Source organism: Corythoichthys intestinalis, chromosome 13, assembly GCF_030265065.1.
Source record: "Corythoichthys intestinalis isolate RoL2023-P3 chromosome 13, ASM3026506v1, whole genome shotgun sequence".
NCBI classification, from domain to species: Eukaryota; Metazoa; Chordata; class Actinopteri; order Syngnathiformes; family Syngnathidae; genus Corythoichthys; species Corythoichthys intestinalis.
Window position 1 is genome coordinate 43,178,392 of NC_080407.1, and position 27,933 is coordinate 43,206,324.

Sequence of the window (27,933 nt, forward strand, 5' to 3'; positions counted from 1 at the left end):
ATAGCTCATTTCACATGGCTGAATCCAGCTGCTCCCTGTTAAGACCAATGTAAGCTTTTTGAGTTTGAGCTACTTTTTTTTAATGCATTTTTAATTTAGGTTATAGGTATATTTAGCCATTTTTTGTGGGAATATGTGTTTGAACCATTTGTTAAGAGCACTGTTATGTCCTCTGGTCTTATGTTGACTACTTTTTTGTGTTTAATTTCTAAGATTGTACATTGTTCATCCGTCCACAGGATGTCGCTATTGTAACTCTGACTTTGCAGTTTTTCTTTGGTATTGCTGTGTGCGCTTGGCTTCCCCTAGTGGCGACTTGCTGTAAGCAGCAGGCAGAAAGAACTTTTTATTTCAGTTGGAAAAGAGGCCTTGAGGTGTTAAGACGTTACACACCTCCTCTGCAACATACATCGTTGGGAACCCTTGACAAAACAAAATCTGTAAGTTTGTACGTTTTAACAATGGGTTAGATGTAATTTTGGTGTGTCTATTCTGTTGTTTTGTTGTTATTTGCGAACCCACACGTTTTTGTGCTAAGCTAAAGTAGCTACTTCATTTTATTAGCTCATAATGGAGCCAGTTTTCTGTTATTTACATAAACCTGTTATTGTATAGAACCTTTTATTTTGTGTATAACATTGGTGTTTATGTATGTTTTTAGTTTTACCACGCTGCACAAGGGAATAAAGGAGATTTGGGCCTCTATTTCTTTGTTGGTTAGCTCAACAACTGAGGGCAGAAGAAGCACTGTAAAAAAAAAAAAAAAAAAAAAAAAAAAAGTTAGCGTTTTATAGCATTTAAGCTGGCGGACTTTGGCTATGTACGTTAGCCAATTGTTCTTTTGTTGTGTTCCTCATTTATTCATTTTTTTAATACCGTTTGATGCTCAGCTCAGGTATTTTCATTTTTTTAATGTTCCTTATCAGATTACTCGATTATTCGAACAAACTACTTCATCGACGGTGCCATTATGGACTGAACGCGACAATGTGTGAGTGGATCGTGCAGCGCATGCGTTAATTGCATTAAATATTTTAATGTGATTAATTAAAAAAAAAAAAATGAATTACCGCCGTTACCGTGATAAATTTGATAGCCCTACTTTAAGCCAAAACTAAAGACTCTGGATGAGTGTAAGACATTTTGTCTGTAACGTTAAATACAATTGGAAAACATTTAATTAAAAAATGTATATATATTTTAAAAAGGCATGTCCAATATTTTTTTGCCGATTCCGATACTTTGAAAATGACGTGATCGGACCCGATTCGATTGATCGGGACATTTTTAATTATGATAATCAATTTGTTTGCTTATTTTTGCAAACCTAGCACTAGTTATGTTAACCTTTGCTCGGGAAAATTTATGTCTGGAGCTCATATTAACTATTCAGAAAATACATCTTAAAAACAACATGTTTGGGTGTTTCCCATTGTTTATTACAGTATCAGAAATATTGCCACAGCATAGGTTTGTATAATGCATGATACTTAACACTTTCAGTGGTTAGAGCAAATAAATATTTTCGGGGCTTCTTTGTTCCCCTGAGGTTGTATTTGTTTTCAAGAGTGACATGCAATGGATTCAAATCTTGACGGCGCAGACATAGTTGTGACCTCGGCCGATCTTGCAATCCCTCCTTTGCCACTTTGCCCTCCTCCACACAAGGACGCACTTTTTGCCATCTTTCACAATCCAAGTGGAAGGTTCCCGGGTCCAGTTGGTGTAAGTGACACTCGCACCGTCCGCCCATTCCCAGGATCCTCGGCCATCTCGGTCATTGAGACCTAAGGGAATAATTAATATCGCGATTGGCATTGGTGGAATCAGCAACAATCAAATGCAGGAAGCGTGTGCCTTGAGAGATGCAAGATAAAGTCAGAGGTGGGTAGTAACACGTTACATTTACTGCAGTAGCTTTTGTAGAATATTGTAGTAGAGTTGTCCGATAAAAGCATTATAAAATGATATTGGATAATATTGACATCGGTTTTTCGGGCCAATATGCATTTGGCAGTGCTGTCATGTCCACGTAGTGCCTTCAATGTTGTTTTCGTCAATGATGACTATAATGAAAATATTTCGTCAACAAACTTTTACATGACGATTGAAAAAATAATTATTAAATGGTTATTAAATATTTGCTTTTACCAATGAAGGCTCACAATAAAGTATTGCTGTAATAGTATGTTCCATGATTGATTGCAGTAAAGAGACATTTTAGTGATTGATAACTATAGACATGTTTAGTTCTTGATAAAACTGCCTTGTCATTCTGACCGGTTTAAATCAGCTTAGGTTCCAGGTCAACTTCGAGGACAAGCCATGAACATTGAGAAACTAAACTGTGTGGGACATTTAAGAAATCATATTGTTGCATTTTATTACTTGCCAAATGCTCTTGCTTCATGAAATGTATTTGATGAGATAATTATTATATACACTGGGGCAAATAAATATTTAGTCAACCACTAATTGTGCAAGTTCTCCCAATTGAAAATATTAGAACGGCCTGCAATTGTCAACATGGGTAAACCTCAACCATAAGAGACAGAATGTGGAAAAAACAGAAAATCACATTGTTTGATTTTTAAAGAATTTATCCGCAAATCGTGGTGGAAAATAAGTATTTGGTCAATACCAAAAGTTCATCTCAATACTTTGTTATGTTCCCTTTGTTGGCAATAACAGAGGCCAAACATTTTCTGTATCTCCTCACAAGCTTTTCACACACTGTTGCTGGTATTTTGGCCCATTCCTCCATGCAGATCTCCTCTAGAGCAGTGATGTTTTGTGGCTGTCGTTGGGCAACACAGACTTTCAACTCCCTCCACAGATTTTCTATGGGCTTGAGATCTGGAGACTGGATAGGCCACCCCGGGACCTTGAAATGCTTCTTACGAAGCCACTCCTTTGTTGCCCTGGCTGCGTGTTTGGGATCTTTGTCATGCTGAAAGACCCAGCCACGTCTCATCTTCAATGCCCTTGCTGATGGAAGGAGTTTTTCACCCAAAATCTCTCGATACATGGCCCCATTCATTCTTTCCTCTACACAGATCAGTCGTCCTGGTCCCTTTGCAGAAAAACAGCCCCAAAGCATGATGTTTCCACCCCCATGCTTCACAGTGGGTATTGTGTTCTTTGGATGCAATTCAGTATTCTTTCTCCTTCAAACACGAGAACCTGTGTTTCTACCAAAAAGTTCTATTTTGGATTCATCTGACCATAACACATTCTCCCAGTCCTCTTCTGGATCATCCAAATGCTCTCTGGCGAACCGCAGATGGGCCTGGACGTGTACTTTCTTCAGCAGGGTGACACGTCTGGCAGTGCAGGATTTGAGTCCCTGGCGGCGCATTGTGTTCCTGATAGTAGCCTTTGTTACTGTGGTCCCAGCTCTCTGTAGGTCATTCACTAGGTCCCCCCGTGTCGTTCTGGGATTTTTGCTCACCGTTTTTGTTATCATTTTGACGCCACGGGGTGAGATCTTGCATGGAGCCCCAGATCGAGGGAGATTATCAGTGGTCTTGTATGTCTTCCATTTTCTAATAATTCCTCCCACAGATGATTTCTTTACACCAAGCGTTTTACCAATTGCAGATTCAGTCTTCCCAGCCTGGTGCAGGTCTACAATGTTGTCTCTGGTGTCCTTCGACAGCTCTTTAGTCTTGGCCATAGTGGAGTATGGAGTTTGACTGACTGAGGTTGTGGAAAGGTGTCTTTTATACCGATAATGAGTTAAAACAGGTGCCATTAATACAGGTAACGAGTGGAGCCTCGTTCGACCTCGTTAGAAGAAGTTAGACCTCTTTGACAGCCAGAAATCTTGCTTGTTTGTAGGTGACTAAATACTTATTTTCCACTCTAATTTGGAAATAAAGTCTTTAAAAATCAAACAATTTGATTTTCTGCTTGTTTTTCCACATTCTGTCTCTCATGGTTGAGGTTTACCCATGTTGACAATTACAGGCCTCTAATCTTTTCAAGTAGGAGAACTTGCACAATTGGTGTTTGACTAAATACTTATTTGCCCCACTGTTGCTACTTTAGCCTAACCTCCTCTGAGTGGCTGTAAATTAAAAGGAAACAATCGCAAGCCTAATAACTGAAATGAAGACTTTATACACCTATCCAAAATGGTTTCCTCCTGCCAAAGTTCCATAGCCAAAGCATGTCACGTTTCGAAAAGACGCTGGCAAGGGAGCCTTTATATCTGGAAATGGAAAAAGTAGGTTTCAATGAAACGTCCCTACTTTTAGTAATGGTATCGGAGCAAGATGCTCAAACATACTTCTCTTTACAGCTTCGATTGGCTCCGCTCCATGACGCTTTGTGCTTCTTAAAGATGTAGCAGTGGCCGCTGTGAAAGGTCCAACCCTGAGGACACTGTGGGATTTTTGCCATCTGTTTGGAAAGACGCGTGACGTTTTGTCAGGATTAATGCAACTGATCAAATGCGCGATTGCTGAAAGCTGAGAATATTCAAATTAGGCGACACTAGGCAGGCAATAAACAGAATTGTATACCTGAATTATGAAAGACATTGGTCCAGTATGCAACTTCCCATCAAGCAGAACTCCAAGATTGGTACTATCCGTGGCGGCGAACTCGAATCGATCGATCTGTGACTTCTTTCCGTCGTGCTTATACGTGACCTTTAAATCCTCGATGTTTTGTTGGGTGAAAGTGGAGCCGGCCGTCAGCGCGGTTCCGTGTAGAAGCAGCTCGCCATGCTGAGGAGGCCGTAGGAGTGTAAAAACAAGAGAACTGTTTGGGGTGTCAGGGTCTGACATGGCGAGGCAGTCTGGACTCAGGATCATGGCAAGCCCTTGGGGAATCACCAGGCCTTTGTTGTACAGTGACGGCGGGATGAGATCCACCATTAGGACTGACACCTCTAAGATTCCCGTTCGGCTTGTCTTGTTGTTCCGTAAAACAAACCTGGCAAAACAGAAACTATAAGTCAAAAGTACTATACAGTCCCTGACAAAAGTCTTGTCGCTTATCCATTTTGTAGAAATCATTGCTAATAACCTGACTTTTAATTATTCAATTGGTTTCAGAAATGGCTCATATGAAAGCTAAGACCCTCCGAAATTATGTTGAATGTACAAAAATATATTTGTTTCACTGAAAAAAGATTTATCATTTAATGAAGACATAAAGGTCAAATTTTGGCAAGACAAAAGTTTTGTCGCCTACAGAAAGTAGTGTGAAAATTGAACAAAAAATGTACTTCAAATACAAAAATATATTACATAACACAAGCGAATTACGTGGTGGTGCTGTGAGATCCAAATTTAATATTTTGCATGACTTCCTTGGGCTTCGGCAAGGATTCATACAACTTATTGATGACGTCATCAGGAACATCAAAGAAAGCAGTCTTGCATGCCTCCCAGAGTTCATCAACATTCTTGGGTTTCGTCTTCCATGCTTCCTCTTTCATTCTACCCTAGACATGCTCAATGATGTTCATGTCTGGTGACTGGGCTGGCCAGTTCTGGAGGATCTTGATCTTCTTTGCCTTGAGGAACTTTGAGGTAGAGATTGAAGTATGCGATGGAGCACCATCCTGCTGCAGAATTTGTCCCTTTTTATGGTTAGGAATGTAAGAGGCAGCTAAGATTGTTTGATATTTTAGACTATTTATGTTGCCTTGCAATCTGCAGATCTCTCGCACACCCCATACTGGATGCAACCCCAGACCATTATTTTGCCACCACCAAACTTCACTGTTTTCTGAGTGAATCTCGGATCCATGCGGGCCCCAATAGGTCTCCTGCAATATTTGCGGCGACTGGTGTAATTAAATGGAAGATTCATCTGAAAAATCCACCTTTTGCCACAAAACAGTGAAGTTTGGTGGTGTCAAAATCATGGTCTGGGGTTACATCCAGTATGGGGTGTGGGAGAGGTCTGCAGGGTGGAAGGCAACATAAATAGTCTGAAATATCAACAAATCTTAGCTGCCACTTCCATTCCTAACCATAAAAAGGGACAAATTCTGCAGCAGGATGGTGCTCCATCACATACTTCAATCTCTACCTCAAAGTTCCTCAAGGCAAAGAAGATCAAGATACTCCAGTACTGGCCAGCCCAGTCACCAGACATGAACAGGATGAAAGAGGAAGCATGGAAGATGAAACCCAAGAATGTTGATGAACTCTGGGAGGCATGCAAGACTGCTTTCTTTATGTTGCTGATGACTTCATTAATAAATTGTATGAATCCTTGCCAAAGCCCATGGAAGTCATACAAAATATAAAATTTGGATCTCTCAGCACCACTACTGAATTCGCTTACGTTATGTAACATATTTTTGTATTTGATGTACATTTTTTGTTCAATTTTCACACTACTTTCTGTAGGCGACAAAACTTTTGTCTTGCCAAAATTTGACCTCTATGTCTTCATTAAATGATCAATCTTTTTTCAGTGAAAAATGTTTGTACAGTCAACATCATTTGGGAGGGCTTTAGCTTTCATAGGAGCCATTTCTGAAACCAATTGAATAATTACAAGTCAAGTTATTAGCAATTGTTTCCACAAAATGGATAAGCTACAAGACTTTTGTCAGGGACTGTACGAGTTCTTTCTAAACTCACTGAATGGTTTCCATAGGTGCGCCGGCTCGCTTGTCGTGAACGTAAGCCACGCGGTTTGCCGCAATATCCATCTGACTGAAAGTGGAAATGCTCACTCCTGGATGCTTGGTGTTCTCCAAATATCCATTCGCCGCCGGAGCGCTAATAACAAAGACCAAGTCCTGCGGCCGGTGACTACCATCCCTTGCAAAAATAACGTCGGTGGTAAGAGTCACGCGACCCCCGCGGTTAACGCTTATGGGACTGACAAAGACGGAGAGAGTTCCTGAAAAAGAGGAGGTGGAATCACTGATGGTTTGGGGCAATCTTATCTCACAGATGCTCTGGTTTATACCGCCATAAGAGAACACTTCATTCACAGAATGCTGGTCTACTGGTAGTTCCCAGAGTTTCTAAAAGTACAGTAGGAGCTAGAGACTTTAGTTACAAAGCTCCTGTCTTATGGAATCAGCTTCCTGCTAATATTAAAGAGCCCGACACAGTCTGTATTTTTAAGATTAGACCAAAAGCGTTCCTATTTGTCAAAGCTTATGGTCAGGCTAGTTGAAAACAGACTGGACTCATAGCTCAGTCTAAGCTCGCCTAGGAGCTATAATGCTGGGGGAAGTACAGCCACTGAGTCCTATCCCGTTTTTCACTCTATCTGCCATTTGTCTTTATCTTTTCTAATTCTAATATCTAGTTGACTATTCTCTTCATCACTAGTCACCTGGTGTCCCCTTTCTCCCCTCCCCTCTGATGGAGGGGCTATTTTTTTCAGCTGTAGCCGCCTGACTATCCTGAGCCCTGGCTGGATGGACGTCCTTGTTGCCTCCCCCGTCTCATCTGCTTAGAACCCCTCATGTTCCCTCACCCTATTGCATCTCTACAAACTGGAACTCCTTCTGCTAATACCCATTATCAGTCCTGGTGCATCTACAGCCTGTCCGTCCTGGGAGTGGATCTCTCCTGACTGTGGTTCTCCCCAAGGTTTCTCTTTTCCCACTGGGTTTTTGGAGTTTTCCCACTGGGTTTTTGGTGTTTTTCCTTTCTGCCATTGAGGTTCTAAGGATGGGGGATGCCCAGGACATGAACTAATTTCATTCATTTACTGTATCTGACTGTGTATCAAATTGACTCTTTAAAGCCCTCTGAGACAACCCTGTTGTGATATAGGGCTAAACAAATAAATTTAAATTGAATTGAATGTAAAGACTACACGAAATGTCGTACACTGGCCAAGCAGTTTAGGCAGATGTGGAAGTAATGAAATACCTTTTTCTACATTTTTGATGGATATGTTGAACTGCTGTACTGGAGATTGATTCTGCCCATCATGTAGGTAGAAAACGAAAAAGTCCTGTGTGGTAGTTTCGGAGGGATCTCTGTGCACATAGCGGATTTGGTTCATGTCCACCATTTCCTGGGTGCAGTTTCCTTCGACACCTAATGGTAGCCAGTTCTGAAGATGCTGCGAAATAAATGAGTTCACTTTAGACCGAGTCCTATCAAAAACGTAAAGCACACCCTGCTCTGTGGTATAGACCCTACCTACGTGACGTCACAACTCCTTCCTGCTGACTGGTGCCGCCGAATTGTCCGTCAACACATCATATTTACCTGTTACGGCTACGTACATTCCTCCTATTTACGACGTGTTTTTCTGCTCGTTAACATTAATAATCAAAATGGTGAAGGCGTGTGTGGCGGTCGGTTGCAATAACAGAGAAGATAGACGGAGAAGACGGAGAGACTTGAAGTTCTACCGGATTCCGAGAGACCCGGAGAGAAGAGAGCGAGATGGGCTGCTGCAATTCGACGAGAAAACTGGGCTCCAAACGATTACCACAGATTATGTAGTAGTCATTTTATATCTGGTAAGATGCATTTAATATATATTTAGAGGGTTTTGGGCTGACAACCACAATTAAGATCATTGCTAGGCTAATCGCCGACAACATACACGTATGTATGTAGTGAAAGTGCTATCGCTAAACCATATAAACATTAAAAGCCCTAACTCCATTGACAAACGACATGAAATACATTAGACTTGACAGTGGATGTTAGCAATAACAAAAGATTTTGAATTGAAAATTTCGTAACTCACCTTTCCAAGCACAAGATAGATTCCTGCCGAATTTTCGTGGACGAGAACCTGTTTCACCCAACCAGCAACAAAGTATTTATAAGCCTCCAAGCTCTTAAAGTTTTTCAAACTTTCGTGAGAATAGGCTGATTTTGTGTGGACAAGATAGTTGTACATATCAGTGTAGCTAGCAGATGTCAGGCAAATACGGCGGAGACAGCGGGTCGAAAAACATCGATTTAGGCATCAAATATGGATCTGGCGAATGGATAAACTGAAGCTTTTCCACATAACGCCTTTTATGCAACACATCAAGTGAGTTTACGGCATCCGAAAGCACCGGGTCTTCCATGAAATGCATTATAAATTTCTCGATCAATTGAGACCATTGATAATACAGACACAAAATGACGGACAAGGGGGCGGAACCATACAGCGAGCACGTGATTTTGTGACGTCGGTGGGTAGGGTCTATACAAACCTTAAGCTGTAGAAGTCCTTGTATAGGTAAACTCTTGAACTTGTACATGACCTGCGAGGCGGGGGTGTCTCTGTCCTGTGCGAGGAGCATTGCACTGGTTATTAGTCTTGTCTCTCCCGGCTCCACCTCCAGTCCTTTGTTTCTGATGGACATAATAAGATTGACCTTAAGTAACTAACCTAAGGAACGCAGTTGAAGCTAGCTTTGTTTACCAACGTGATTGTCTTGAACAGACTAAAACCTTCAATAAACCACCCAAAACATTTAACTCTAACAATTCAGATCCAGGTCAACATTAGGATTGATTCAATTTTTCTGATACAACCTTATCAAATGAGGCTTTTCGTCATTGACCGCCGATACTTCGACCAGCACTTGTCTGTGGATTTTGTGTTTGCCGTCTGTTAACCGGATGGTGAAGCTGTCCTTCAAATTTTCAGAATCGTCGTGCATGTATGCCACAGTTTGGCCTGCCATAAGACAAGAAAAGGGAAAACTGTAGTTCTAGTCATGCTATTTTGCAAGTTCTCCCACTTAGAAATCATGGAGAGGTCTGAAATTTTCATCGTAGGTGCATGTCCACTGTGAAAGAGATCATCTAAAAAGCCATTTATTTCTGTGATAAAGCTGCAAATAAGAATTTGAACACCTGAAAAAAAAAAAACAAATGTTAATATTTGGTACAGTAGTTTTTGTTTGACTACAGAGGTCAAATGTTTCCTGTAGTTTTTCACCAAGTTTGCACACACTGCAGGAGGATCTTGGCCCACCCATCAGTCAGGTTTCTCGGCTGTCACTGAGAAACACTTAAAGTTTGAGCTCCCTCCAAAAAATTTCTATTGGGTTTAGGTCTGAAGACCGGCTAGGCCATACTAGAACCTTGTTATGCTTTTTACGGAGCCACTCCTTGGATTTCCTGGCTGTGTGCTTTGGGTCATTGTCATCTTGGAAGACCCAGGCACATTCTCTGACTGAAGAAAGGAGGTTGTTCCCCAAAATCTCACAATACAGGGCCCCAGTCATCCTCTCTTTAATACATTGCACTCATCCTGTCCCATGCGCAGAAAAAACACCTCCAAAGCATGCTACCACCCCCATACTTCACAGTTGGGATGGTGTTCTTGGGATAGTACTCATTATTCTTCTTCCTCCAAACGCGGTTAGTGGAATTATGACCAAAAAGTTCTATTTTACTGTCATATGACCACAAAACCAGCTCCCATGATTCCTCCACATCATCCAAATGGTCATAGGCAAACTTAAGACTGGCCTTGACATGTGCTGGTTTCAGCAAGGGAACCTTCCGTGCAATGTATGATTTCAAACCATGACGTCTTAGTGTATTACCAACAGTAATCTTGGAAACAGTGGTCCCGGCTCTTTTCAGGTCATTGACCAACTCCTGTCGTGTAGTTCTGGGCTGATTCCTCACCTTTCTAAGGATCATTAAGACCCCACAAAGTGAAATCTTACATGGGCCTTGAAGTCAGTATGCATCTCGTCTAATGGAAGCATGTCCATAAATTGAGTTGTTTTTCACAGAAAACCGCTGACAGTTAGTTTTGCCTCAGATAATCATGGACTTTAACTGCCAACAATAATCATGGACTTTTAACTGCCAACCAGCAAGGCTCATGACATATTTTGCAAGATGAGTTAATCACCAAACAGACACAAGCTCTCTGTTCAGTGTGCATTTACATCTACACGGCTTGTTCTGTAACAAAATGCACCCAGAAATTTCTGAAATTAAAACTGCGCAGTATTGATCTCTTGCCTCCAGTCTTTATTAAGCAATCCAGTCTAGCCGTCTCACCTGAATTGAAAACGAACATGCGGAGGACCTGAAAGAGTGCCTCCAACAGGCTCCACTCTGATTGAGATTGACCGTCATGTTTAGCTTCTTCCATTTTCTAATGATTGCTCCAACAGTTTTTTTCCACCAGGTACAGCCTTGTGGGGGTGAACAATTTTGTCTCAGGTGTCTTTGGACAGCTCTTTGGTCTTGACCATGTTACAAGTTTGAGTCTTACTGATTGTATGGGGTGGACAGATGTCTTGATGATACTATCAACTTCAAACAAATCTGAATTAGGATAATACATGGACTGGAGCTGGACTTTTAATAGGTTGACTAACAGTTCTTTCAGGGTCAGAATTCTAGCTGATAGACAGTTGTTCAAATACTTATTTGCAGCTGTATCACACAAATAAATTGTCAAATTGTTTTTCTTTTTAGATTATCTCTCACAATGGACATGCACCTACGATGAAAATTTCTTGATTTCTAATTGGGAGACCTTGCAAAATAGCAGAGTGTTAAAATACAGATTTTCTTCACTGTATGTGCCATACATACCATTCCTTAGCTCTGCCATTGTGAAGTCAACTACAGTGGATCGCATACTGGAATCTTGGTGCTTATCGATGCCACTGTGGCGAATGATATAACCAAACTTAGGAGGTTGAACAACATGGAAGAGAAGAACATTCCTAGGAACATCCAGATCTGTTGCATTTAACACAGACAAGTCCAGATACTTCAGTTGTCCCTCTTGTACCTAAATGGAAAGGAAATCAGTTGTAAGTTGAACATGTGACTGCAAACAAAGACACAAACTTACCATAATATTTTTAGCCACAAACTCTGGGATTTCATCATTTGTCGGCTTGATTATTATGTTAAAGGGGACACTGGCAGAGCTGAAGTTGCCGTCTGACACACAGAGCGTTAACCGGTCACTCGTCGGCTCAAGCTTTCGGTGCATGGACTGCACGTAATTGATTTGACCGCCAATGATGTCTTTGTAAGAACAGGAGTCTGGAGAGGCGGGACATGTAAAAGAACAACCCATGCAACCCATGATAAATTGAATCACTTAATGACAGGGGTGAAAGTGGTTACAATTTCTTGCCGGAACTCGAAGGAGCCAGACATTTTTATTTATTTATTTATTTGGGGGGGGTCAAAACTACTGAAATGCAAAGAAAATGGTTTTGGTCAGTTATTTCTATAACACATACAAAAACTGATTTTCATTCAAAATTGTATTTTTTCAATGATTTGCAAAATAAAAGTTAACAAAAACAGCAAACCCCAACCTCCATCTCCTAATTTTTATTTTTTCCTCACATACTAAATGCCAAATCCTTACTACTTAAACAGCGACGAGGATTAAGTCAGCGAAAGGGGGGTGGCTGACACGACCTGCCATCGGTCCTCAGCTATTCCCTCTCTTGTAGATCGAATCAACTGCCCTTTTCGGGTTGAATTAATTGTAAACACATATAAATGCCGTATGTTTCTTTGGATTTGTCATGCCTGGAGGGAAAATAAAGAAAGAAGAAGAAAGACTGCAAAACCATGTTTACCTATGCTCACTCCCATGTTGCTTTTCTCAAAGCCAGGTCTAGGCAGGATATTTTCAAGGTAGCCAAACTGAGGCGAAGTAACCAAACTGACCACCAGCTCATCAACGTTCGTATCCACATCGTACACGTTCAGATGACTCGCTTTCACTTGGCCCGACCCGCCTTCATCTACAACGAATACGTCCCCTACGAAGAAACCAAAGAATGGAAGCGTGTTACGGTCTCCATTTCTCCAAATAGTGCGAAAGAGAATGTCCACCTGTCTTAAGTGAGGGTGGTTGGCTGTTGACTGGAAAAATTGTGATGTGGAGATCATACACAGGCAGAGTTGTTTCTCGGCTTGCAATTTTCGGATTTCTCTCATTGCAGCAAATTGCTGATTTTTCTGTTTCTCCATCAGAAATCACAAAGGTGATAGTATCATGGACTGGACTCAGTCCAATCTCCTGTTCTAAAACAACAACCGCAGAGAAGTTCTTTTGCTACTTCAGTCGAAGCAAAAGTTTAACGGAATAATTTCAGTCTTTCCTGCTTACCCGTGTGCTTGTAGCTGATCACCCCTGCTCTGATATCCGATTGAATGAAATGATCAACGACCGCGCCGTTTTTCAGCACAGACCCGTGGACGGGTTGTCGTGCAATTAGGAAGGCAAGGCTGTTGTTATCGGTATCCACATCAAGAGCGTAGATGTACTCGGCTGAAATGACGATGGTCTGACCTTCGGCACATGTGAGGACAGGTTTCAAACCAGAAACCAGCACTGGTACCTCATCATCGATTGGAGTTACCTAAAGAGAAAAAATATACTGTGGGGCAAATAAGTATTTAGTCAACCACCAATTGTGCAAGTTCTCCTACTTGAAAAGATTAGCGAGGCCTGTAATTGTCAACATGGGTAAACCTCAACCATGAGAGACAAAAAAAAAACAGAAAATCACATTGATTTTTAAATAATTTATTTCCAAATTAGAGTGGAAAATAAGTATTTGGTCACCTACAAACAAGCAAGATTTCTGGCTGTCAAAGAGTCTAACTTCTTCTAACGAGGCTCCACTCCTTACCTGTATTAATGACACCTGTTTGAACTCATTATCGGTATAAAAGACACCTGTCCATAATCTCAGTCAGTCACAGTCCAAACTCCACTATGGCCAAGACCAAAGAGCTGTTGAAGGACACCAGAGACAAAATTGTAGACCTGCACCAGGCTGGGAAGACTGAATCTGCAATAGGTAAAACGCTTGGTGTAAAGAAATCAACTGTGGGAGCAGTTATTAGAAAATGGAAGACATACAAGACCACGGTGAAGGGAAAAGATACCGTCATCGCACACACCATATAATTGTTTGCATTAGTCTAACACATTCATCTAACTATTGTTTAAGCAGACTCCACTACATGCCCTTTGGCACAGTAAAGGGAATCACCTTATCCGGGCTAATGAGGGGGAGATGAGAAAGAATGTTACAGGTTCTCGTAGGCACCGTATAACTGTTTGCATTACTCTAACACACGTAATATAATTTATCAGGAAATAGTATCATTTTCATATTTACGGTAGGACTGCACTACTAATATAAAATAAATAGCACACCATAGTTTAATGAGAAGAAATAGAGAAACACAATGCTGTCTTATCACAGAAGCCCAATGCGTGCGTCACGAACAAGATTGACGCACCAACTCTTGCAATCAGCTCTCCCAGCAAACTCCAAGGACAAAGCGCTTTGTCCTAAAACAAGTACAAGCCAGCCCGGACAACAAAGTTGATAGCGGGCGTCCCATCCGCGCACGAACCTAAGCTGCACAAAACCGGCCACAGAGGGGAAGACCCAAAAGCAACGCCCAGACACACCTTCGGACACACCTTCAGCACGGCCCGCTTCATCAAATTGTCAACCTGCTTTCGGCGAGTCTTTTTCAAACTTTTGGAACATGGAGTCGGTACAAAGGTCTAATGTCAGAGAGAACGCGCGAAGTTCTGCCTTCCCGGTTGGCGCGCGCGGGGCAGCATCGGCAGAGTGGCACTTTGTTCGGCCGTCGCTGTAACCGTGAGCCTTGGGGCGAATTTCAACAACGGATAATCTCCCTCGATCTGGGGTTCCATGCAAGAGCTCACCCCGTGGCGTCAAAATGATTACAAGAACGGTGAGCAAAAATCCCAGAAACACACGGAGGGACCTAGTGAATGACCTACAGAGAGCTGGGACCACAGTAACAAAGGCTACCATCAGTAACACAATGCGCCGCCAGGGACTCAAATCCTGCACTGCCAGACGTGTCCCCCTGCTGAAGAAAGTACACGTCCAGGCCCGTCTGCAGTTCACCAGAGAGCATTTGGATGATCCAGAAGAGGACTGGGAGAATGTGTTATGGTCAGATGAAACCAAAACAAAAAAATTTGGTAGAAACACAGGTTCTCGTGTTTGGAGGAGAAAGAATACTTAATTGCATCCGAAGAACACCATGCTCACTGTGAAGCATGGAGGTGGAAACATCACGCTTTGGGGCTGTTTTTCTGCAAAGGGACCAGGACAACTGATCTGTGTAAAGGAAAGAATGAATGGGGCCATGTATAGAGAGATTTTGAGTAAAAGTGGCTTCGTAAGAAGCATTTCAAGGTTCTGGAGTGGCCTAGCCAGTCTCCAGATCTCAACCCCATAGAAAATCTGTGGAGGGAGTTGAAAGTCCGTGTTGCCCAACGACAGCCCCAAAACATCACTGCTCTAGAGGAGATCTGCATGAAGGAATGGGCCAAAATATCAGCAACAGTGTGTGAAGAGTTACAGAAAACGTTTGGCCTCCGTTATTGCCAACAAAGGGTACATAACAAAGTATTGGGATGAACTTTAGGTATTGACCAAATACTTATTTTCCACCATGATTAGCAAATAAATTCTATAAAAATCAAACAATGTGATTTTCTGTTTTTTTTTCTCCACATTCTGTCTCTCATGGTTGAGGTTTACCCATGTTGACAATTACAGGCCTCTCTAATGTTTTCAAGTGGGAGAACTTGCACAATTAGTGGTTGATTAAATACTTATTTGCCCCACTGTATGACTACTGATTGAAAGTTAATTTGGTGCACTTGATCTCAAGACTGTATCTAACTCTCTCGGGAAACTCACATTTACTTGCAGAACGAAAGTGACTCTATTAGCACCGTCTGTTACTGCCAATTCAATGCTGTCTTCCACAGTTTCTGAATTGTCATGTCTATACCTAGAAAGGCAAGACAATTATTCAGAAGTTAGCAGGTAGAAAAACTACCTAAGAGGTTTTGTAGAAGTTGGATATCTCACCTAACTTTACGGCTAGCTATGTCATGCAAGGTACAACTATGGCCAGGATGAAGAGCAAGGCCGTTAAGTTGCAACATTCCGTGCTTTGGTGCACTCAGAAGCTCCAATTTCAAGGCTTCTTGTACAGTGTCCACATCCGACAGAATGAGGTGTTCCGGGCCAAGCCAGCACTCCCCACCCTCGTCCACCGTCAGAGCCTTGGTGATGACCTGAAATACGCATGATATAGTTTTGCCCATGCCAATCAAGTAAAAGCAGTTGAAATATTTGCAACACTGATAATTTCCGTTTTAGCCTGTTGCTTCTCTGTACCTGCGGAGGTTGGTTGTTGACTGGTATCACAGTGATGTTAAAGCAGATCCCCTCGAGTTTTTTGCCATGCTGATTGGTCACAGTGAGAATAAATTGGATATACCGAGGAAAAGGACCAACATCCACGGTTGGAGGCATGTAGGCTACTTTCATGTAGTTGATGGCATGCTGACAAACCAGGAGATGATGATCATCCATGACACAGAGGGACTCGTATTGTTTGACAAAGGAAATTACCTGTGTAAAGAGCTTCAACACTGGTGCATTGGTGTCTTTGGTGAATTTGGGTATGCTGTCGACAAGGAATAGCCTCCCGGCATCTTCGCTGCTGCTTATCATAACAGCACCACAAAGCTCACGTGGAATGTTTATTCATAAATTCGTTTCAAGGACATTTAGTGGAGTACATCACACTGACCTTTGCTGATTACTGAAGAAGGGCGGAGTTGTAACCGTATATGTCACGTCACTGTCCGGTGTGTCCTTGTCTACAAAGTGAAGGTGTCGCTGTGTTATATGGACCACGTCTGTCTCCTTGACCGTAAGACACCGTCTGGCGCCAGGAACTTCTCTAGGTGGTTGATGCGGTAGCGGCTCAATGTGCAACATGGCTATCTGCATGTCAGAAAGATGAACAGTCCCAAAACAGTCGAGATCATGCAAAAATTCTACTTGAAAGTGCATACCTGAGGCTCCGACAAGTTTGGCGGATCCTGGTAATCCGACAGCACAAACTCGAAGGAGTCTTCAAACGCATCATTCCCAGTGTGTCGATAATAAACCAAAGACTGAGAGAGTTCCCGTTGAAAAAAACTTCTGATTGGATAACCTGAAAGGGAATTAGTGCTGCAACGATTAGTGGATTAACTAGAGTAATTTGATTAGGACAAAAAAAACCAATGAATTAAAATTTTGCAGCTTCGAGTATTCGTTTAATTAAAGCTGCATTTGAATGGTTTTAAAAGTGTTGCATTTATTTCTTTTGATTTAGGTGGTTACACTGCACTCTAGTGGCAACAGTGACTATAACAACTCATTTTGAATTGAATCCAGCTGCTCCCTGTTAAGACCAACATAAGGTAAGTTTTTGTTTTTTTTAAATGCATGCGTAATTTAGTTTATAGGTATATTTAGCATTTTTGTTGCATTTCTTTTAACTGCTAGTCCTCGATCTGATGTGAGGAAGAACTTGTTTGCTCAGTGGAAGGTTGACTCGCACTTGGTATGACGGATATTGGGCTGCGCTCTCAAATTTTGACCTGTTTATATAACATGCTGTCAATATGAGAAGAACTTTGAATGGGAATTTACTAAATTATTTGCTTGCTAGCTTAGATGTATTGGTTAAGAATTTGGGGAAAAAAAGCTTTATTATCTAATTCCGAAGAGTTCGATGAGTCCACAAGTGAAACTTGTGGGGTTCAGGATCTTGAGCAAGGTTAAGGACCATATTATGACATCTCATCATAATATGGCTGAATACAGTTGCTCCCTGTTAAGACCGACAAGTTTTTGTATGCATTTATAATTTAGTTTATAGGTATATTTAGCTGTTTTTATGTGGGAATATGTGTTTGAACGATTTGTTAAGAGCAATGTAAAAAAAAAACGTTAGCATTTTATAGCATTTTAGCTAGCAGACTTTTTCTATGCAAGTTAGCCAGTTGTTCTTTTGTTGTAATTAGATTCTCATGTATTTATTTTTTTATACCATTTGAGGCTAAACTCAGGTATTTTAATCTTTTATGTTCCTAGTCCGTTTACTCGATTATTTTACTAACTAGTTCATAGATTAATTGACTATTTAAATAATTTAAATAATAAAATTGGGCTATTCGGTATGAGGTTTATCCCACACTAACTGCAAACAAAAGGAAGACCTTTGTGATGAATTTCTCTGACCTGTTAGCCCTAGTCCAGGAAACTTCAAGATCTCGCCTGCCTGTGGCGGTCTGGTGATGTTAAAGAGGATATAATCGCTACTAGAGTCCATATCTGACGCCTGAAGGGCAGTGCCTTGCAACAGACTTGTCTGACCCTGTGACGCTTCCAGCAACATGTTGGCAATGAGGAACGGAGGACTATCATCTTTAGGGAGGATCTTTATTGGGAACTTGTGCCGGGTCTGGTGGTGTCCATCAGTTATTCGGAAGATGATGAAGTCAGTAGTGGAGTCGCTATCATCGTGATGATAGCAAACAATTCCCGCTTTAATGTCCCCGATAGTAAACATGAAGCCCTTTCCACCTAGGTGTGGCAAACAGAGTTTGGTCAATGTTATGTTACTCAGAATGCCATTTGGTTTACGACACCATAGTTACACCACATACAGTCCCTGACAAAATCTTGTCACTTATCCATTTTGTAGAAACAATTGCTAATAACCTGACTTTTAATTATTTAATTGGTTTCAGAAATGGCTCATATGAAAGCTAAGACCCTCCCAAATGATGTTGAATGTACACTGAAAAAAAGATTTAGCATTTAATGAAGACATAAAGGTCAAATTTCGGCAAGACAAAAGTTTTGTCGCCGACAAAAAGTAGTGTGAAAATTGAACATAAAATGTATTTCAAATACAAAACTATGTTACATAACATAAGCGAATTAAGTAGTGGTGCTGTGAGATCCAAATTTTAATATTTTGTATGACTTCCATGGGCTTGAAAGACTGCATCCATGCGGTTCAGCAAGGATTCATACAATTTATTGATGAAGTCATCTGGAACATCAAAGAAAGCAGTCTTGCATGCCTCCTAGAGTTCATCAATATTCTTGGGTTTCGTCTTCCATGCTTCCTCTTTGATCCTACCTCAGACATGCTCAATGATGTTCATGTCTGGTGACTGGGCTGGCGAGTCCTGGAGGATCTTGATCTTCTTTGCCTTAAGGAACTTTGAGGTAGGGATTGTAGTATGCGATGGAGCACCATCCTGCTGCAGAATTTGTCCCTTTTTATGGTTAGGAATGTAAGAGGCAGCTAAGATTTGTTGATATTTCAGACTATTTATGTTGCCTTCCACCCTGCAGATCTCTCAGGGTTCAGACAATTAAAACACCGTGTGGCATTTGCTAATGCCCACAGCCTGTCAAAAGGATGGACGCTGGAAAAGTAGCAAAAGGTGGATTTTTCAGATGAATCTTCCATTGAATTACACCACAGTCACCGCAAATATTGCAGGAGACCTACTGGAGCCCGCATGGATCCGAAATTCACTCAGAAAACAGTGAAGTTTGGTGGTGGCAAAATCATGTTCTGGGGTTACATCCAGTATGGGGCTGTGCGAGAGATCTGCAGGGTGGAAGGCAACATAAATAGTCTGAAATATCAACAAATCTTAGCTGCCTCTTACATTCCTAACCATAAAAAGGGACAAATTCTGCAGCAGGATGGTGCTCCATCGCATACTTCAATCTCTACCTCAAATTTCCTCAAGGCAAAGAAGATCAAGATCCTCCAGGACTGGCCAGCCCAGTCACCAGACATGAAAATCATTGAGCATGTCTGGGGTAGGATGAAAGAGGAAGCATGGAAGATGAAACCCAAGAATGTCGATGAACTCTGGGAGGCATTCAAGACTGCTTTCTTTGATGTTCCTGATGACTTCATCAACAAATTGTATGATTCCTTCCCGAACCGCATGGATGCAGATGGAGATGGATGCTTTCATATGAGTCATTTCTGAAACCGATTGAATAATTAGAAGTCAGGTTATTAGCAATTGTTTCTACAAATTGATAAGCAACAAGACTTTAGTCTGGGACTGTACACGCCAAAGAGAATTCAAAGTAGGCATACCTCTGACAGTTAGTCTTCCATGTAGAAGGCCATCCACCGTGATAATACGGACGGCGCCTACATTGTCATTGTCCACAATCTGGAGTTGCTCCCATGTGATTGGACGAGATTGACCTTCCAATAAGCTGAGGCCTAGAAGACAAATTGCTCAGTGCAAAATTAGTAATGAAAATACGAATTCGTCAAACTGACCATACCCATGTTCCAGGAAACTCTGGGTGCGTTAGTGTCAGCATTCCGTACCGACATGTGTACGGTCATTGGTGGGCTCTTCTCAAAGAAAAAATCATGAACGTCGATTTCCATCTGTTTGGAAAGACGATTGAGATCGAATGAGCTCCTTACATTTTATATCAAGTGCATTTGCAAAGACAATAATAACCTCATAGTGCCTGCGTTGGGTATGAGAGGAGTTTGGTGGCTGATATGCAATCAACATGGCATTTAAATCGAGCCATGTGAAGGAGTAGATGGGGCGAGTTTGGTCAGACAGGTGAGTGATGAAACCACTTGAAGGCGCTTTGGTGATATTAAAAATCAGCCTCTCTTTTGGTGTTTCCTCATCTTCGCCGTCTAATGTGGCAGTGGACAGCGGGGTGAGGATGAACTGGTCCACCTCCAGGGTAAATGTTGGCATAAACGACACTGCGGGGGGCTGGTTTGCCAGTGCACCGGTAATTTGCACTGGAATCCAGATCTGTTCAGACTTCACAAGAATATCAAGTTTGGTTAACAATCATTCATGTCAGTAAATCTCACAGAAAATCTATTCAGCATTCGACCTTATTCAGACTACCAGAGTCTGATTTTCAGTCAATCCAGATTGAAACTGGATGTCTTTTTTTGTTGCAGTGTGAACAGTCACAAAGCACAGAAACGAGACGTATTGAAACCACATACGGGAGATAGTTCCATATCAGATTTGGGCAAGATGCTTCTCGGTCTGAGCAGCTCAAATGAGCCTTGACTGTCCATGACCGATATGAACAGGGCCAGATCTGATTTGAACACTTGGTGAAAAATTGTGTGAACAGTCAGAACCAAAAATATCCGATTGGAATCGGATACACTATCACAAAAGTGAGTGCACCCCTCGCATTTCTACAGATATTTATATCTTCTCACGGGACAAAACTGACAAAATGACACTTTGATGCAATGAAAAGTAGTATGTGTGCAGGTTATATAATAGAGTTTGTTTATTTTCCCCTCAAAATAACTCAAAATATACCCATTAATATCTAAACCCCTAGCAACAAAAGTGCGTACACCCCTTAGAAACTACATCCCTAAATGTCCAAATTGAGTACTGCTTGTCATTTTCCCTCCAAAATGTGATGTGACTCGTTACAGGAGTGCTGTCAGCATTGCTGCAGAGATTGAAGAGGTGGGGGGTCAGCCAGTTAGTGCTCAGACCATACAGCGCACTCTACATCAAATTGGTGTGCGTGGTTGTCACCCCAGGTGGAAGCCTCTTCTAAAGACGGTACACAAGAAAGCCCGCCCGTTTCATTAGACCATCGAACATGGTTCCAGTAGTCCTTGTGCTTTGTTGACGTGTCTTCAGCAAACTGTTTGTGGGCTTTCTTGTGTACCCTCTTCAGAAGAGGCTTCCTCCTGGGGTGACAGCCATGCACACCAATTTGATGTAGAGTGCAGTGTATGGTTTCAGCACTAACAGGCTGACACCCCACCTGTTCAATCTCTGCAGCAATGCTGACAGCTCTCCTGTAATGAGTCACATGACATTTTGGAGGGAAAATGACAAGCAGTACTCAATGTGGACATTTAGGGATGTAGTTTCTAAGGGGTGTACTCACTTTTGTTGCCAGGGGTTTAGATATTAATGGCTATATTTTAAGTTATTTTGAGGGGAAAATAAATGAACTCTATTATAAAACCTGCACACATACTACTTTTCATTGTGTCCAAGTGTCATTTTGTCAGTGTTGTCCCATGAAATTATATACTTAAATATCTGCAGAAATGCGAGGGGTGGACTCACTTTTGTGATACACTGTATGCTTGCAGTCTGAACCTAGCCTAAGCTTCTAATGGAGTAACTGTAGAGCTGAATGCAATAAGTGGGTAGAGTAGACCCAAAAAGTATGATGCGGTAAAACTACTTTTTCTCAAAAAGTTACCTTAATTTTCGGACTATTAGATGCTACTTTTCTTCATTCATTTTGAATCCTGCGGCTTTTAGAACAGTGTGGCTTATTTGTTGATTTATTTGGGCTAATAGGCAACACGTGCCTCCTAGCATGCATTGCAGCGCTACAGATGTAAGTAACAATCAAAATTCATGTTCAGTTACTGTTCTAGTTGTTTCATTCATTGCTTGTTATGGTATTTAGTAACACTTTATTTGACAGTGGCATCATAAGACGGTCATATTTATGACATGACACGATCATGGGCATTACTGAATGCTTATAACAAATGTCATTAAGTGTCATCCGGCAAATTATGTTACTAATTTCATTTAAGTCCGGTTTGAATCTTTTACATCCATTCAAAAGTGAGATAATTTGCTGGATAACACTAAATGACATCTGTTATATGGATTCATTAAAGCACCTGTGACACCAAAAAAAAGCATGTTTATTTCAAATTACACATGATATTTTATGCTCCTGAATGAAATGGACCGCTTGGATGTGTGTGGAAGCAATCGATATATTAATTCAATTTTTTGAATCCCGCACCTTGAAAATGAGTGACTTCTTGGGTTGAGTCTGGATTGAGGAAGAAGGCGAATGTGATGTCAGCGGTAGAGATTATCATCACTATACAGCTATTACTATGCAGAAGGATGCGGATTCAGCTGATTTCACGGATTAATTCATTTATTTTTTACGTCACGCCAGCCCAATGTGCTGCAGGCTTTTGTTGCTACACCAGGGAGAGTGGTGTGAGGCTTTTGGATTTCCAAAAGATCCTTGTTCACCGTGATGGCCAAAACAAGTCAGACAACCGAGGAACCATTGGACAGACAAGGAAGTGAGTAAGCTTCGTGTTTTATGGCCGGGGGCTGGCTGATCGGTGAAGGCAATCGGCCCCGCCACCGTGTGTGACATGAGTCGGGGTAGTTTTGTGTGATTTTTCGTTTTCAAAAGGCGAGAAAAAGACTTGGAAATTCCGCTCGGTTCGGTATAGCATGACGGCTAGCTGTCACACCTCCTGTTTTGTTCAAATTTTCGGCATTTCCCTTCTCTCCCCGGCGACGAGCACTGTCTGCCCGCCGGTGTGCAGCAGAACGAGGAGCCCTAATTTGCTCGCCGCTGGGGGCTGGCGGATCGGTAGAGACAATCGACCCCGCCACCGTGTGTGACATAAGTCGGGGTAGTTTTGTGTGAGTTTTTGTTTTCGAAACGCATGAAAAACGCTTGGAAAAGCCGCTCGGTTAATTTTTTCGTCTTCTGTGCTTTGCCAAATTGGTGTAAATAGTCGAATCATCTCAGAATATGATTTGAATTCATATAATAATGCAATTTAAGTCTTTTTTTTTAATCCTGTCACAGGCACTTTAATGCTCATGACAGTGTCATGTCATAGTTATGATTGTCTAATGACAATCTTATGGCGCTACTATCGAATGAGGTGTTACCAAATACCATAACTATGAATTAATGAAACAACTGGAACAGTAACTGAAGACATCATTAGCACAGAACATTTATTTTGATTGTTATTTACATCTGTAGTGCTGCAATGCTCATCTGTAGTGCTGCAATGCATGCTAGGAGGCATGCTGGACAATAAGAGTGTTGACAGCAGGTGGCAGAAGAGGTTGAATGCCCCCCTCCAAGGGAGCAGTGATGGCCAAATGAAGCTTCTTGAAGCAATGAAGCTTTGCCGCCAATTGGTTCAAAGCTTCATGGTTGTTCATTTGGTCTTATGCCGCTATCAAGGTGTTACCGGTTAATATCTTTTGGTGTAAATATCCTAGAATAAAGTGAGGACAGCTGTAGCTTATAGTCCAGTGCGGCTTAGAGTGCGAAAATTACGGTACTCAAGTAAATGTAATAGAGTAAATGTTACTACCCGCCTGTAAATATGGATTATTTTTACTTTCCTGCTACAAAACAATGATCAACTCAAGAAAGTAATATTGCCTTATATATGTTTCCACTCCTTGTGTCTTTTAGGTCAAGCCTGATGGCAATGAAGTCAATGTCAGGAGACGGAGGACTCATATGCTGGTATTTCAGCCCCATCACTAGGAAGTCGTCACATGATACTTTGAAAGCTCTGACAAGCTTCACACCCTTCAGGCAGACATCAGAATCACATCTAGCCGGATGATCTGAAAAAATGACATTTTTATCAAGACATTACACGGAACACTTTCAGCATCGAGGCTAACCTTCAACGTAGCGCATTGGCTCATCTCCTCGCTTGGCGGCTTCCTCTGGCTCGCCGGTAATTAGCTGCCCGTGAGCTGGCAAGTGAGTATCGTGGGTACTTAGATGAATGCTGCACTCTAAGCTGGACCGGCTTTCATAGTGGAACGAGACCACATTTCCATCCACACTAGCAGAGATGCCGTAAAACGGAACCTTCAAAAATGCAGGCCCGAGCTTTATCATACTGCAGTCCGAGTCCACAATGTCAACATGAAGGGAAAAAAGCTCAATATACGTGTCCGTCTCAGTGAACCTGAACAGAAACACAGAATCGTGATTATTAACTGCCATTGAAAGTGTCCAATAATTCATTTTATTGTGGTGTACCTATACAACCGAAGCTTGACTATGTCCTCTGTTAAAAGTGGAGAGCCGTAATGGACATATTTGACCTCATTCTCCCTATATTGGCAGTTAAATACCTGGAAAAAGATGTACAATACCGTTTAAAAGTTTGTGCCGTGAAAAGTCACTTTTATTTTTCAAATGAGTTGCAAAATGAATACAAAATATAGTCAGGACATTGACACAATTGCCTGAAAAGAATACTCAAGAGTAACATTGTGAGTAACTGCTTACATTGTCAGGACATTTTTATCTTAGCACAATATCTATCTGAAGTGTTATTATTAGGGCTGTCAAACGATTAAAATTTTTAATCGAGTTAATTACAGCTTAAAATTAATTAATCGCAATTAATAGCAATTCAAACCATCTATAAAATATGCCATATTTTTCTGTAAATTATTGTTCGAATGGAAAGATAAGACACAAGATGGATATATACATTCAACATACGGTACATAAGGACTGTATTTGTTTATTATAACAATAAATCAACTAGATGGCATTAACATTAATATTCTGTTAAAGTGATCCATGGATAGAAAGACTTGTAGTTCTTAAAAGATAAATGCTAGTACAAGTTATAGAAATTTTATAATAAAACCCCTCTTAATGTTTTCGTTTTAATAAAATTTGTAAAATTTTCAATCAAAAAATAAACTAGTAGCCCGCCATTGTTGATGTCAATGATTACTTAAACAATGCTCATGGGTGCTGAAGCCTATAAAATCAGTCGCACCCAAGCACCAGCAGAAGGCGGAAAAACTCCATTAAACACAACAAGTGAGCGTTTCACTGTACTGTCATTTAAATCTGTCTGAGCGGGGCATCTGCGTTAATTGCGTCAAATATTTTAACGTGATTAATTAAAAAAATTAATTAACACCCGTTAACGTGATAATTTTGACAGCCCTAGTTATTATCATACTGTTCTATAACCTATTACTAGGGGTGTGCCATCATAGGCACCCCACGATTCGATTACGATTCAGGGTGCTACGATTCGATTATCATGATTATCGATGCCTCGTACATTACTTTAATCAATTAATAAAGTAACCAAACAAATTTATGTCCATTATTTATTTAAAATATCCTTATGATTCAGCAGGAACGGTGGAAACATGCCCACACAACAAAAAGCTGCCCATAAACTGCTTTTTTATTTATTTATTTTTTACAAGAAAGAGCAAAAACAACCATTTTAAAGGGAGTAATTGTTTCTCTCAACAATACAATAACATTTACACTGATGGAATGAATTCTACATTTTCTGGACACGAAGTGTCTTTAGAAATACGACTTTTTTTAACCAATATAATTTGTTTTCACAGTGTTATCTCCCTTGTGTAACTCTTGGAGTGACATGTGGAAATCACAACTGCCCTTGATCATTTTTAACCTGTGGCGTTTATTGCCGAGCACATTAAAAAACAGCACCGCCACACACACACTCATTACAGCGCGCGCACTTTCTTTTCTCCCTGCCCGCCCACGCGCACACACGCCTGTTGGCTCCCAGGCAGCACTTGCAACAACAGATTTCTGTTTTGCATTTTTGTAGTGTTACCGCTGTACTTAATCATGGTTTTATACGTTCTGCATATGAAGTACACGTTAGCCAATTAGCTAATTAGCTTAGCGCTCGACGCTAACGATTAACATCTCAAAAACAACAACAATAAAGGCTAAACAGTACAAGAGGGTTCGTGTACTCACCTCTTATATGCCCCTTTCCCACTGAAACTAGTGGGTCAACGCACGTTTTTTTCCAAGTCGATGCAACCCACTAGCAATTGGCATTTGGCACCTTTCCGATTGACAAAAAAAAAGCCGTGTCTTTTTTTTTTTTTTTTCCACCCGCCTAACCCCCCACCCCTCCTCAGCCATGCGTAAGGTTACGTGACGTCACCACGCCAAGATGCACGTCGAAAAGTACGACCGAATTCATTCAGTTCAAGGAAGTAAACAATGCAGAGCAACAAAGCCTCTTTTGCCTTCAAAATGGTCGAAATGCAGCAAAAGATCAACACTCTGCTTGTGCTGAGGCAACGTAGGCGACGTGAATTTTGGTTTGATCGACGTATACGCATCGACGTAACTACGGTTGTGGGGCGTGCTAAATGGGAGGCGACTGGCACGTTGTTATAACGCATCACGTAAGAGACTATGTCACCACGTAGATTAGGGTGTTGACTGTTGCCCCGGGGTTATGCTTTCACACTGCATGACGATCAGAGACGAGGTGATTTTAACGCGGGTCATTTGGCGGGTTGATTGACCCAGGTCGAGGCGGGTCGCTGCACCTTTCCCACTGCCACCAAAAGCCGATTGTTAGTGGGTTGACATGGGGTTTTTGGCCGGTGGGAAAGGGCTAATAGACGGACACAGGTCTTAGCAACACACTCAGGACATTTTTCAATTGAAATGCTTTAAAACTACTGCTGGACATCTGAAAGACAACGAGCAACGAACTATCTCTCTTCCCCTCTCGCTCTAGAAAATAACAAAAGCGCACGGACCGCCGGGTCACGCTTCTGATCCTGCCTGTCTCATACACAAATTTTATTTTCCAGTCTTTTAAAAAGGAGTAAACCTCTCTCCCAGTAACTGGGAGCATCCATCATAACATTGTGCGTGCGTCCGTAAACGGTGTCCGGGCGGCAGATGTGTCTTGAATTTCGTTCTGCTACGAGCGGCTGTCATAAAGTTATGAGTGAAAATCATCGTTTTTGAACCTTTATGAATCGTAATCGAATCGTCAAATCGCGATGCATGTAATTATCGATTTTTTGGAACTCCTCTACTTGTTACATGACAATATTAAGCCAAAAATATACATGATCATCAAATTTTGACTTGAAATTAAATCACATGTGCCCTCTAGTGGAGAAAACATTTCAGATCATGAAATGAATAGGATGAATAAAATTTTCTTCTGACGTTCTGTTACCTGAGGCAGCAATTTTCCCACTCGTTGAGTTATGGGCTCATTTAACACCACTTCTACTTTGCACGCATCCTTTTGAAGTGGGAGAAGGAACTGGAGGTCCCCTTCCCGGAGGTAGGCCGACTGACCCCGTCCCACCTTTAAAGCCTTATTGACTGTTACAAGTGAAGCTTTGCAAGTGATTCCGAGAAGCAGGAACGGAAGCAGTGCCGACCTTTGACCCTTTGACTTCATTGTTGTTCTTCCCGTCGGAACTGCTCGACTTGTGCTTATGGTTGGGAAT

At 41.5% G+C, this 27,933-nt stretch overlaps 1 protein-coding gene across 1 annotated transcript; it reads right to left on the reverse strand.

Moving 5' to 3' along the window:
- Positions 1–1,463: 1,463 nt before the first annotated feature.
- On the reverse strand, positions 1,464–27,884 carry frem1a (Fras1 related extracellular matrix 1a). The gene is given in 26 exon segments (XM_057855392.1): positions 1,464–1,787; positions 4,128–4,213; positions 4,292–4,404; positions 4,527–4,941; positions 6,609–6,873; positions 7,863–8,058; positions 9,158–9,299; positions 9,483–9,627; positions 11,517–11,718; positions 11,782–11,978; positions 12,530–12,715; positions 12,789–12,980; positions 13,066–13,318; positions 15,662–15,755; positions 15,836–16,044; positions 16,148–16,315; positions 16,385–16,475; positions 16,566–16,762; positions 16,834–16,976; positions 18,050–18,394; positions 19,947–20,078; positions 20,144–20,252; positions 20,329–20,652; positions 24,065–24,608; positions 24,683–24,777; positions 27,654–27,884. Coding segments are annotated over 26 exon segments (5,277 nt in total). The 3' UTR covers positions 1,464–1,584.
- Between the last annotated feature and the right edge of the window lie 49 nt (positions 27,885–27,933).